General features: G+C 38.6%; 1 protein-coding gene across 3 annotated transcripts in view; it reads right to left on the bottom strand.

Moving 5' to 3' along the window:
* gria4a (glutamate receptor, ionotropic, AMPA 4a) overlaps positions 1–12103 on the bottom strand; it is a 208795-nt gene that overhangs the window by 75531 nt on the left and 121161 nt on the right. For all 3 annotated transcript variants that reach the window (XR_005993051.1, XM_041808361.1, XM_041808368.1), the window contains exons 9-10: positions 11860–11964; positions 9678–9788 (exon numbers count right to left, since the gene is read on the bottom strand). Coding sequence is in view for 2 of the 3 variants with exons in the window: in XM_041808361.1 (XP_041664295.1) it covers positions 9678–9788; positions 11860–11964 (216 nt within the window). In the remaining variant the exon portion in view is untranslated. The remainder of the gene's footprint in view (positions 1–9677; positions 9789–11859; positions 11965–12103) is intronic.

The raw sequence follows: 12103 nt of genomic DNA, 5'->3' as shown, positions 1-12103 counted from the left end.
GCTGCCAATCAATCAGTTCAGCATTTCCAAAAGCCAGACTGTCACAAAAGAAGTCAGCCAACCATTGAGACATTTAATCAGCCTATGAGATGTCCTGAGAGGAGAACCAGGCAGTCGGTTAGTCACAGACTGTTTCAGTCAGTCAGTGGCCCAATCAGTTCATTCATTAAATAATTACTGCAATTACAGTACATAATCATCTATCCAGTCACATATCTGGGCAGTGAATCAGCGTGATTATCTCACAGCTATTCAGCCTTAAAGAGAGGATGGCAGATCAGCTATCAGTAACTCAGAAAGTCAGTCAATACAGCCAGTCTACCAGCTGGGCTTTTACTAGTGCAAACTGTTCCCGACGCTCACATTCATAGTCTGAGCCGGCCTTAAGTCGAACTAACACCATGATGTTATGGTGTGTGTTTGGTGATTGATTTATACTCACATGTATACATTTCAATTTGACCACACCGGGCTTTGACCTGGAAATGAAACAGCATAAATGCTAAGCATGGCAGAAGTTGAGTTGTCATCTGCCCTCAAATATCACAAGTTAGAGGATTGGCATTTATCTTATAAAAGGAAAGCCTAGATCATGTAAGGTGTAAGGAGATAGAGCAGAAGATTTTTTGGTTAGCTGCTTGGTAACTTGTTCACCAAGAAGTCATAGTAACTGATTGGAAGGGGCATATTGACTCCATAGGGGAGTTAGACATGCTCCCCTCAGTAAAGTGACTCCCCATGCATTGCTTAATCAAGCTGTGACTGATGCATGTGAACGTAGATGACCAGTAAGTGGCCAACACAGAGTGGACATGCACCTATAACTTTAGGTTCTCCTGGGATAATGAGCAATTTCTAATGTTTCTAAAGCTCTTGACTTATCTATCATGTAAAACCAAAGTTTCAGGCACAAAATAAAATAGGAATAGTCTCTACTTTCCTAATTAGTGAGGGCTGTGGAAGCTTGGCCAATCATAGTCAAGCTTTTCCAATTATTTTGTTTTCTAAAGTACAAATATTATTATCCACTTTTTTATTATCCACAGAAAACAAGCTTTGCTATTCTGAGATCAAATTACTTTTTCAAATGAGAAAAACCAACTTTCTTAAGCAAGATAATGAGAAAAATAAGCCAAGATATTGGAAAAACAACTAAAAATAACTTGTTATCACTAGAAATCTGCTTTCATCTCAAAGTACAAATAGACATGTCAAGGTTTCAAGAAAACAACCAGAAATAACTCACTATCACAGGAATATGAGGTAAATGAAATGTACAGATGCTTTCTGCTCAAGGCTTTCATACCAATAAGGTAATAACATGCCTCATTTACACTCCAGCCAATGATTCAACCTGTAAAAGGGTCATGAGAATCTTTCTCATCACCCCAAAATATTCTTGTATTAGTCACAATTCAGGCTGAACCTGTTTGGTAAATTTCCAAAGCTCAGTTTTTCAGAAGCTTGCATATTTTGCCTCCTGTTTATGTAATTTGACCCACTTTCAACTACTTTCCATAAATAATATACCGCTTTAATATCAATTTCTTATCTGCAGCTCTGCGTAGGAGTGTCATGCATCCTAATGAGGAGCTGTGTGGTATAAATAAGAACATTAACATTTCATCTTGTGATGCACAAAAGGAGAAACTTTTACAGTCAGAGGGCTGTACTGTTGTTTAAAGGCTCTGAGTGTGCTGGTCTTTCATGTAACATACAGTTAAAGCAGAACTGTTTGATTAAAAGTCAGAATGTTTGCAATAATTCAATCCAATTAAGTCTACAAATTGCTATCAGAGCAGTGTAAGCAGCATAAGCATAAGCATAAGCATAAACAAGAGTCAGTTATGTCCTCAGGGACTGACAACAAGAACAAAATGGCAAAAAGGCTAAACAAGCAATCTTGATCACTGTGCTTTGCTCCTACAAGCGGTGCAAATATTGATTGTATATCTTTGTTATAGTCTGAATGCAAATATTTTGCAAGTTTGAAGCAGAATCTGAGTAAGTCTCATTTAATTTGTCAGCCAAGCAGCAAAAAAGCAAGAATCAGTGTAACCTAGAGCTGTCTCACAACAAAAACAGTTGCAATACTGGTGTGAAAGTTAAATTTTGCTCAGACTTAAAGGGGACATATTATTCAAAAATGACTTTTTCTGGCTTTTCTAACAAAAATATGTGCCCCTGGCCAGTCCATAATCCCCTCAAATACCAGAACCCCCCCCCCCCCCCACCCACCTTTCAGAAAATGTGTGCTAAAACAAGCCATTCTCAGATTTCCCCCCTCATGATGTCATGTGGGGAGTTAGCCCCGCCCCCAGGTTCGGCTGGCCCTCCCAGATGGGAAGAAAGTTCCACCCTCTACAGCTGCCAGCTGAGAGGATGATCAGGAGAGCCACATCCATTTCCTTAGAGGGGCGGGGTCAGGAGCGGAGTCAGACGGCGTATTACCATTTAAAGCCACAGACACAGAATTGGCTTGTTCTGATCAGGGCTGAAACAGAGGGGTTTTTTATACATACCAAAACCCTATACTGGAGTGTTTATTCAGCAACAGACTTCACAGGCATGTTTTAGGGACCTCTGAGGCCAATATAAACTTGTCTTAAAAGGGTAAAATATGTCCCCTTTAAACATTTATAAAGTTAACTGTGGAGAGACATCTAGCTGCAGATCTCTGTGGTGAGGCGTTTTGAACTCATCGTCTACAGTGGGGTGACTTAAGCCATGGGGTGAGAAGTGATGTACTAACCCTTGTTGGGTTTTTCCTTAGTTTGTGGCGTGTTCTTTTTAATATTATCCCCTTCACCTTTACCCTAACCCTAACATCTAGGATTCAGGTGCCTAAGCCTAACCCTCTTTGGGTTGTCTCAGTTTGTGGTGTTTTCTCCCTTACCCTAACCCAAACCTTTAGGATTCTGGTGCCTAATCCTAACCCTCTTTTGTTTTTTTGTTTATGGCGTGTTACATTTAAATGTACCCCCCTCAGTAAATTTTTCATCTTAATTCATAATTCTGCAGTTGCGCTTGGAAAATATACCTCATTCATTATGTTATTTTCTGCCCCACGGTCCAGGCCATCCCACTGTAGAGGTCTGCAGCTGAATGCCCCACCTTAGAGGTCTGCAGCCATATCCTCCTGCAAATATGGGGATTTCTTGGGCTACAGACAAGTGCCCCTTACGTTTAAACCTTTCCATTCAGGTGTGGAGCTCTCAGAAGAGTTCAAAAGCAGTGGATGAAAGATGGCTGAGTAAGCATGACTGAGTAGTTTTACAGAGCGACAGAGCAGAAAGATGAAGAGTGAGTATCTAGAGAGCTGTATGGAAAGGTGAGGGCTGCACATGACCCACTCATATATCCTTAGCCTAAAAATACACAGAAATGATGTAAAAGTGCAGAAAAAAATCTGAATTCTAGTGTGTTTATGTCAGCTTAAAAGTTTAACACAGAAAGTAGAAATGATTGTTGTTTCCTTGGAAGGGGTGAAAAGAATCTGAATTAACAGGCCTGTCTGACGGTCTGCTGATTTTGTGCGGCCAGATGTCAAAATCTGACAGCGGGCACAGAAATCCCTCGCAGAGCTCGTGTCCAATTGCGGCTTATGTCATGTGGGGAAGACAGCAGCACGGTGAGCAAGGCGTCCCAGTGCCACACAGGCTCAAAACACAACAGCCGTTAATGTCCATTTCATCTGCACAGTCCCTCTTTGTCAGAACTTCTGTGATAATGCAGGAAAAATCTACTTCTACACACAAAAAAAATCACCTTTTAGACAAGCACAACAAACAAAAATGGAGTCTGTGCACAAAGTTTAAGCAAGTCTATCTTCTTGAGGGTCTGTGACTCCTGCAGACCCGGCGTCAGTGTCGCAGCAGAGGCTTCCTCATCATCAGAGGCTGCAAAGAGGAGGAGGCGGCTGAGCTAATGTTAGCCAAGGCCTGCTGAGGTCACCATCCACACAGAAATATGCGGGGGCATGGAGGTTAAAAGGAAGGGTTGAAGAAGGACACAATGACAAAGAGAAACAGAGAAAGAAGGGATAGTTGGGTTGGAAAAAGCCAGACAGCAGGACAGACAGACATGAATGGGAAGAAAAAGGGAGGGGGCACACATGGAGGAGACGTATGCAATAATGCCAAAGTCTGCTCTGCATGTCTTACAACCAGACAAAACAGATATTATAAGAACACAAGTCATAAAATGTAGTTTTTAAAAACATTATATACAGAATTATATCACAAAATAACAACTTATCCTTTCATTTCTATAAATTGTGTTGCTCTGTTTGCATTCTCTGCCTGTAGGTACCACACAACATGCTGCTTAGGGTTAACACATTGCCTGTTGAAGTGTGCACATCAAGAGATGGGGCTGTCACTGGGGATATTTAGTCCGGTTGAATTCATTTTTTTGAACTCTTTCTGCAGCATGTGAGGTTGTTCTTCTGTGCAGACCTGACTGCTCAGTACCACCTCTGGCCACTGGAGGTGCTATAGACTATCCCTCTTCTCTCAAACCAACATTTGAGTACAGTTGTCCATTTAAAGGTGTTTGTATGAGCTCTGAAAGTGGAGCTGCAGATATTTGGTCATACTTCTACTATACAGTTTTCTAGATAGAAGAAAGAGGCTTGAAATAAAATGCTGAATAGTCACAAGCTCAAGTATCCGTAGCTTGTTTTTTTCTCTGGGCTGAAATTAGTCCTTTGACTTGCTTTCACTTGCATCATTTCGATGCCCAATTGAATTAGACTGATTGCATTTACAGGAAGGGGACGGCCACCATAAAAAGGCTGCAGATGGGTGAAGTGAAATCAAATGTAAGCAGAGGATGTGCACAATTCCACCGATTAGCCCTCCATTCTCCGTGTTTGTAGAAGAAAGAGGAATAATTAGAGCAGGCTGCAGACTGGTGTCTATGTGAAAGCTATGAGAAGAGACCGGACTGGGGTCACCTCTAAATGGTGATCTCAGGTCGGCTTTAGATTTGCCTGCTAATGAAACATTAGTGTAATCATCCAGCTGGACAAGTGCCACTCCCTGCTGGCTTTGCTCTGAGCGCTCACTCCAGTTTGTACAGCTCACACAACTCCAGCCTGAAAATCTGCTGCACAGCAACCCCTGCTGTACTTTACAACCCAGCTTTCTGACTCTGAATGCATCTTATAAGGCCGATATGGGAGGTTGACTCATACCTTCAAGCTTTAACTCTGATTGTGCTTTGTTAAGTAATTTGATCCATCAAAAAATCTGAGGCTGTGGCCTGGGAAATGAAGCCACGGGTAGTAATGTAATTTTCACATTGTCATAAATAAAGTAGCATAACTTGCCAAAAGTAAAAGAAATAAAAAACTTAACTTAATAATAGAGCAGCAGTCAAATTATATTTGCTAATCACAATTATGGGATGAAAAATTTAATATAATGAGAAAAAAATGACTCTTTCTCTCATTATAGTAATCTTATTTCTACATTATGATTTTAATCTCAAATTCATGAATTTATACCTTGCAGTTCTTACTTTTTGATCACATTATATTCATTTTGTCATGTGTTAATAATTTTTGGCTCATATTAATGAAATTAATCTTATGAACTGGCCATTTGTGACTTTTTGCCCTATTTCATTTAATTTTTACTTTTTAGCTCCAATTTATGAATTTTTATCCTGATTATCACTCAACAAATTTGGCCCACTAGCCCCATGTTATAACATGTTAGGTATAATCAATGATATTAGAGATATGCTACATACACATGATAATAGTATCACCTACCATGTAATGTTAAATGCCGTGTAAAATCACATTTGTGGCAGAGTTGCATAGGTGGTTGGACACGTGACGTCATTTATCACTGACACAACTGTGTCTTTGCAGTCTGTAAGTTAAAACAGAGATTTGAACTTATCCAGCTTATTCCTAGTCCCCACGATTCTTTGTGTGAAATATGGGCGCAACTTTCGGTCCCTTCCATCTAAATTGGACTTTGCATTAAATACGAGATGTGAAGCAATTTTTAGAGCAATTTGGACATTAAAATATGTAACTTTTGACTGCTTCACCTCAATTGGGACAATATTATTATTTTTCTGCCCTCTACTAAAGAGTACAAAGTGACGACATTACGTCGGATAACCTAGACCAACTAATCCCTCTTAAAACGTGGGAATTATATTAAACAAAATTATCAAAAGACTGAAGTTGTCAGCTCTTCAGTTTGGTAAATGTTAAGTTTTGAATTAATGATGAATTAATATTGAAATAATTACATCCCAAATGCATTTAAACAGTGAACAGCATGTTTAAAACACTGTTCTTAAAGACATATATTTCACGTAATTAGTACCACAACTGAAGCAACAGGTACTGAGCATTACAGAAAATATTATTTAAACAGTCAGCTCATTTAACTTTATTGAGTTAACAAAAATGAAGCAATGTTTATTGCAGCAAATATTTATATCAGAACAACCACAGTTGACGCTAAATCACTTTAGCAATCCCTTGGAAGAATCGTGTTTTGCTATTATTGCTACTGTACGGGAAGTTCCCCAAGAATAATGTAGTATCCACCTTATTTACTTACTTACAGCTTACAAAACAAACAATGTGATCATGTGATTTCAAAAATAGATCAATATTTACAAATTCGCAGAGAATTTATATCAAACAACTGTTTTCATAGTTAGCATCTATCGTTAGCTGCTGTATTAAATTATATGTAATTATGTACTTCCGTCTAAGCACCGGAAGTTTCGCTTATAGAGAGTGGTGCAGTAATGAGTCCTAAAACGCGGAAGCAAGTTAGCAGTTTAGCACTTCCGGTTCTGGGGATTTTGAATGCGTTTTCAGTTAAATGTCTGAAATAAGGTCTGTGGTGAACACAAGTTCAGGAGAGTTTAACGTTTTATCCTACGACATAAAATACATCTGAAACGTGCCCGACCTCTGAATTGTCTATCTTTTCACGTCTTAATAAAGGCGGTTGCTAAATGAACGCTAACAAGGACTACATACGTCATCATCCGAAGTGCAGCAACTGAGTCATTCAGTTGTATCTGCGTGTGATGACGTAAAACACAAAATTACGTCACGACTGCACCACTCTATTCAGATTTACAGTAGTGGCCCCAGGAATAAGGTGGATAGTTTAGCCAACTAGCAGTGCAGTCATTAGCTTGTTTAGCTTACTTACCATAACGTGCTTTCTTACGTCTTTGACGTGCTATTTTTGGAGCTTGACATTTCCGCCATTTTAGGTAGACACAGTAGGCAGCGCATTATGTGGCTGTTGTTCCTCATTGTTTGAAAGGCAAAGAGTCTTGATGTTGGACCAGGGATAAACAAGCTCCTCTGAAGGAGATACAGGTATTACATCTTCAGCCATTATCTCCAACTGTTGATAGTTAAGGGGGAGGAATCAGTCCTCCGTTTACACTGTGGTGCTGAGGATTTTACCTCATGCTGCTGTGAGAGCTCAGCTGAGTGTAAAAAAATACTTAATGAAAATAAACTACAGACGAGTAAAAGTAACGACCAGTGCATGCCCAATGTAACGGAGTAGAGGTATAGTTTTTTCATCACAACTGTAACGGAGTAGGAGTAAAAAGTACTCTGCTAAATAACTCCTCTCAAAAGTAGGATTTTTCAAAAAAACTACTCAAGTACATGTAACAGAGTAAATGTAACGCGTTACTACCCACCTCTGCTTACCTTTCTCATTTTTTTTCACACTAACTAGTTTTCCTGTGATAAAGTCCAAATTTTCCATTGTTCTCTCAAAATCTCAAAATTAACTCACTATGACTGAAACCAGCATTATTATCTATAAATGAGAACTAAGATCTTGCTGTACATGGGTGAAGGGTTTTTTTGTTTGTTTTATTTGTATGATGCAAAAAAGAGAAGGAATGAACACAACTTACTTTAAGTGGCAATGCATTTTTTTTTCTGAACTTTCAGTTTCATTATCATCTTAGATGCCAGTGTTAATATTATTATGTTTAGTCCTCTACCAAACATGCTACTCCTTCACATGTTGTTACCATTATAACTGACATTGTAGCAGAGATATCCATTAGTTAACCCAACTTAACAAATAAATCCGGTACACAAATTCAGAGTAATTAATTGTAAACACATTTCTGACAAAATACTAGTTAACATTAATGAATGAGTAACTAACTTAAAGTTTACCGTGAACAAATGAGTAACCAACTACAAGTTAACATAAAAAAATGAGTTACTCACTTAACCATTTGAAGAATGAGTAACAACCTCTAGTTAGCCATGAATGAATGAGTATCTGCTAGTTGACCATTAGTTTATTATGAATTAAAAAAATAGATATGATACTAAATCTTTGCAAAGTTAGTGGGTAATAACTGTGAACAGAGTAACACTACAGTTTAAGGTACAATTCCCACCATTTATAAGCTGCTTATTAAGCCTGATTCATGTTTCTGCGTCACGTCGACAGCGTACCTACGGCGTCAATGCGCCGCCGCCGTTTACCATTCAAAGTTCTGCGTTGAGGGAATGAGTCGCTCTGTCATTCAGCCCCATGTCGCTAGGGAGGTGTGGCTGTGTGTGTGTGTGGTTTCACACCCGAATCCTTGTTTATCTTCCGGTAATGGTGGAATGGTTTACTAATGGTTGTTACTCATTTGTTCCCTACTAACTATTCAGAATTTGTGTACCTTTTCAATTTGTTTAGTTATGCTTAATAACTACTGGTAGTTAGTTACTCATTTGTTGCAAACTATCTCCAAAATTTGTGGACTTGATCTATTTGTTAAGTAATATGTAACTAATTTGAATTTAATTTTGATGGTTAACTAGTAGTTAGTTACTCATAGTTTTAAATAGTGGTTTGTCTCTCATTCACTGGCTACTTACTATTAAAAAGTTGTTTATCTTATGTATTTGTTAAGTAATGGTTCACAAAAGGTTTACTAGTGGTTAGTTCCTATTTATAAATGTTAACTGGAAGTAAAACACTCTTTTGTAAATCGTTAACTAGTAGCTGGTTGCACATTTGTTAAATATGAATTGTTCAACATTTGTATGCCTTATCTATTTGTTAAGTACTGTTTAACTAATGGATAACTAGTACTCAGTCATACATTTGTTACCTACTTTCAATGCAAACATTTATGTACCTTATTGTAATGTGTTACTGACTGTTAAACATGAGTTTGGCTCTGCTCGGTGTTCTGTCGTGAAATATCTTTTTAGTGCATAGATATGTTTCCTAAGCTCTAAAGCAGACCTTTACCCTGACTCAACCTATATCCTCTTCACAGATAGAATTGCTCTTTGGTTATATCTAAATTCAGTCTAGCTGAACCACTCTGTCTTCATGCATATTGTTTTGCCTAAGCCAAGAATACTTCCACACTGCCTGCCAAATAAGGAGAAAATGTTCTTTTGAATTTGGTTTGTAATGCTAATCACCTTCTTAACACCTAATGTGTCATTTGGATTAACACCAATCTGCATGTAAAAAAAACATGAGGCAGATTTGAGCTGGGGAATCAGGTGACAGCAAGGTTTTATGGTGAAAAAATATGTGGAAGTGAAAAGACTGGCTGTCAGCTTTTGAAGGATAGCGTCCTTCAAATCTCCAAATCCCAATCTAATTAGAAAACAGGGAAGTCTGAGGGTACATTACCATGATGGTTGTCACGACTACCGTCCGATTCTCCATTGCTGAGCTGTCATTGGAAAGAGCATTTTCATTCTGCACCAACACCAGTTTGTCGATGTCATTCCAGTAGCCAATCTGAGATAAAGAGAGGGTTAGAGAAAGAAATCAGAGAAAAACACATCTAATCATTTTTTATGCTTCAATTCTCTCAAAATAAACACAAAATGCTTATAATAAAAATGTGAAAGACATGACACAGATAAATAGTATTAAAAAGTAAAGCCTGTGTAAAATGAGGATAAAGGAAAAGAGAGGTAGAAGATAAGTCAATAGGATGAGCTCACTGCAGCAGATTTCCCACTGGAACAGTACGAGATATTGAGAGATATTGAGTTTGAGCCAGGAACTCTCAATAAACAGACATTGCTGTCCGAGGAACACTTGAGAAGCAGGAACATGGTGTTATTTCTTTGTTATAGGTGCTACATGTTTCTTTTTTTCTAGGATAGGGAAACTATGTTTTCTCCTCACCAAAGCATCCTTTTTGCCATCCCAAGGAAGGATTATGTTTAAACTATTCTTATTTCTTCTCTGCAGAGTTTTCTCTACCTATTGCTATGTCTCTCAAACGTACACTACAAAAAGCTATTAAAGCAGAGACAGATGAAATGGAGTAATCTGAAGATGTTACTGCAGAAGACAGTTATTAATTAACGATTATGAAGGTAATTATGCAGTAAATGAATTAATTCTTTAACAATCATTCATCATGAGGGATGAAAGAGGAATAAAACAGAAGCATCTTACAAAATGAATTATCCTTGAACAACAGGGAGCTCATGTCCTCCTAGCAGTGATTAAAAGTAACTTTCCTGTTAAAACATCTAGTTTACCAAACAAATGAAACACATTTTATTTCACGCAGTCTGAAACTATTCATTTGAAGGAAAAAAATATCGGGAATGCAATGAGATTGTATTTAAAAACATTTAGTTTAACATGGAGTTGGACCCCCTTTTGTGACTATAACAGCCTCAACTCTTCTTCGAAGGCTTTTCAAAAGACTTTGAAGTTTTTCCGTGGGAATTTTTGCCTGTTCATTCTGTAGAGCATTCAGATAGGCACTGATGATGAACCAAAAGGCCTGGGTTGCAATCTTTGTTCCAGTTCATCCAAAGGAGGGTCAATAGTATTGAGGTCAGGGCTCTGTGCAGGGCAGTCAAGTTCTTCAACATCGAACTCAACACTCATGTCTTTATAGTCCTTGCTTTGTACGCTGGGGCACAGTCATGTCGGTATTGAGAAAAGCCTTCCCCAAATTGTTGCCACAAAGTTGGAAGCATAGCATTGTCCAAAATGTCTTGATGTAGCCTACCTAAGGAATTAAAACTGCCCTTTACTGGAGATAAGGGGCATTGTCCAAACCCTAAAAAACAGCCACATACCATGATCCCTTTTCCACTAAACTTCACAGTTTGAACAATGCGGTCTGGCAGGTAACTTTCTCCCAGCATCCACCAAACAAAGAAGCGTGATTTGTCACTCCAGAGAACACTTTTCCTCTGCTCCATAGTCCAGTGTGCTATAGACAACTCCATCTAATGTTGTGATATGAAGCTTGCATGCTGCCACTCAGCCATGGAAACAATCTATGAAGCTCCCAACACAGTTTTTGTGCCCACATTAATGCCATTGGAAGCTCAGAACTCCCCAGCCATTGAATCAGCAGAGCATTAGTTCACACGATTTGGACAGACAGACAGACAGACAGACAGACAGACAGACAGACAGACAGACAGATAGATAGATAGATAGATAGATAGATAGATAGATGCTTTACCCCACTCTGTGATTTCTCAATCTTCTGCTGAGTTGCTGAGTTAATGTTGTTCCTAAACACTTCCTCTTTCTAACAATATCACTTACAGTTGACTGCAGAATATCAATCAGGGATAAAATGACATGACCATCTTATTGCAAAGGTAGTGTCCATCATAGTACCATGCCTGAAGTCATTTAGCTTTTCAAAACAACCCATTATGTATGACAAATGTTTGCAATTGGAGACTGCATGACTAGGTGCTTGACTGTATACACCTGTGGCAACAGGTCTGCTTGAAACACCTGAATTCCATAATCAACAGATGTGCCCAAACACGTTTGTCCATATAGTCTATCACCAATACTTGGCAAAACTTTAACATACCTTGCGTGGTCCGTTGCTCTTCAGTTCAAACACGTCCATGGTGTAGTTGACCCTCCGACCATAGTGATCAAACTGAATGTTCCCAGTAAGGCCCTGAATGCGCACCTGGATTTATTACAATGAAGACAATCAGGACTTGAAAAAAGCAAAGCAAAAGACTAATCAATGTTAGAATGCTTTAGGATTTCTGTTAACCATATTTCAATTAATTAAGTCAAATATAGTAACTTCTGCTGAAGAAGAT

Source organism: Cheilinus undulatus, linkage group 2 (genome assembly GCF_018320785.1).
Source record: "Cheilinus undulatus linkage group 2, ASM1832078v1, whole genome shotgun sequence".
Classification (NCBI taxonomy): Eukaryota; Metazoa; Chordata; class Actinopteri; order Labriformes; family Labridae; genus Cheilinus; species Cheilinus undulatus.
The sequence above is the reverse complement of the archived record's forward strand: the minus strand, read 5'-3'. Positions and strand labels throughout refer to the sequence as shown.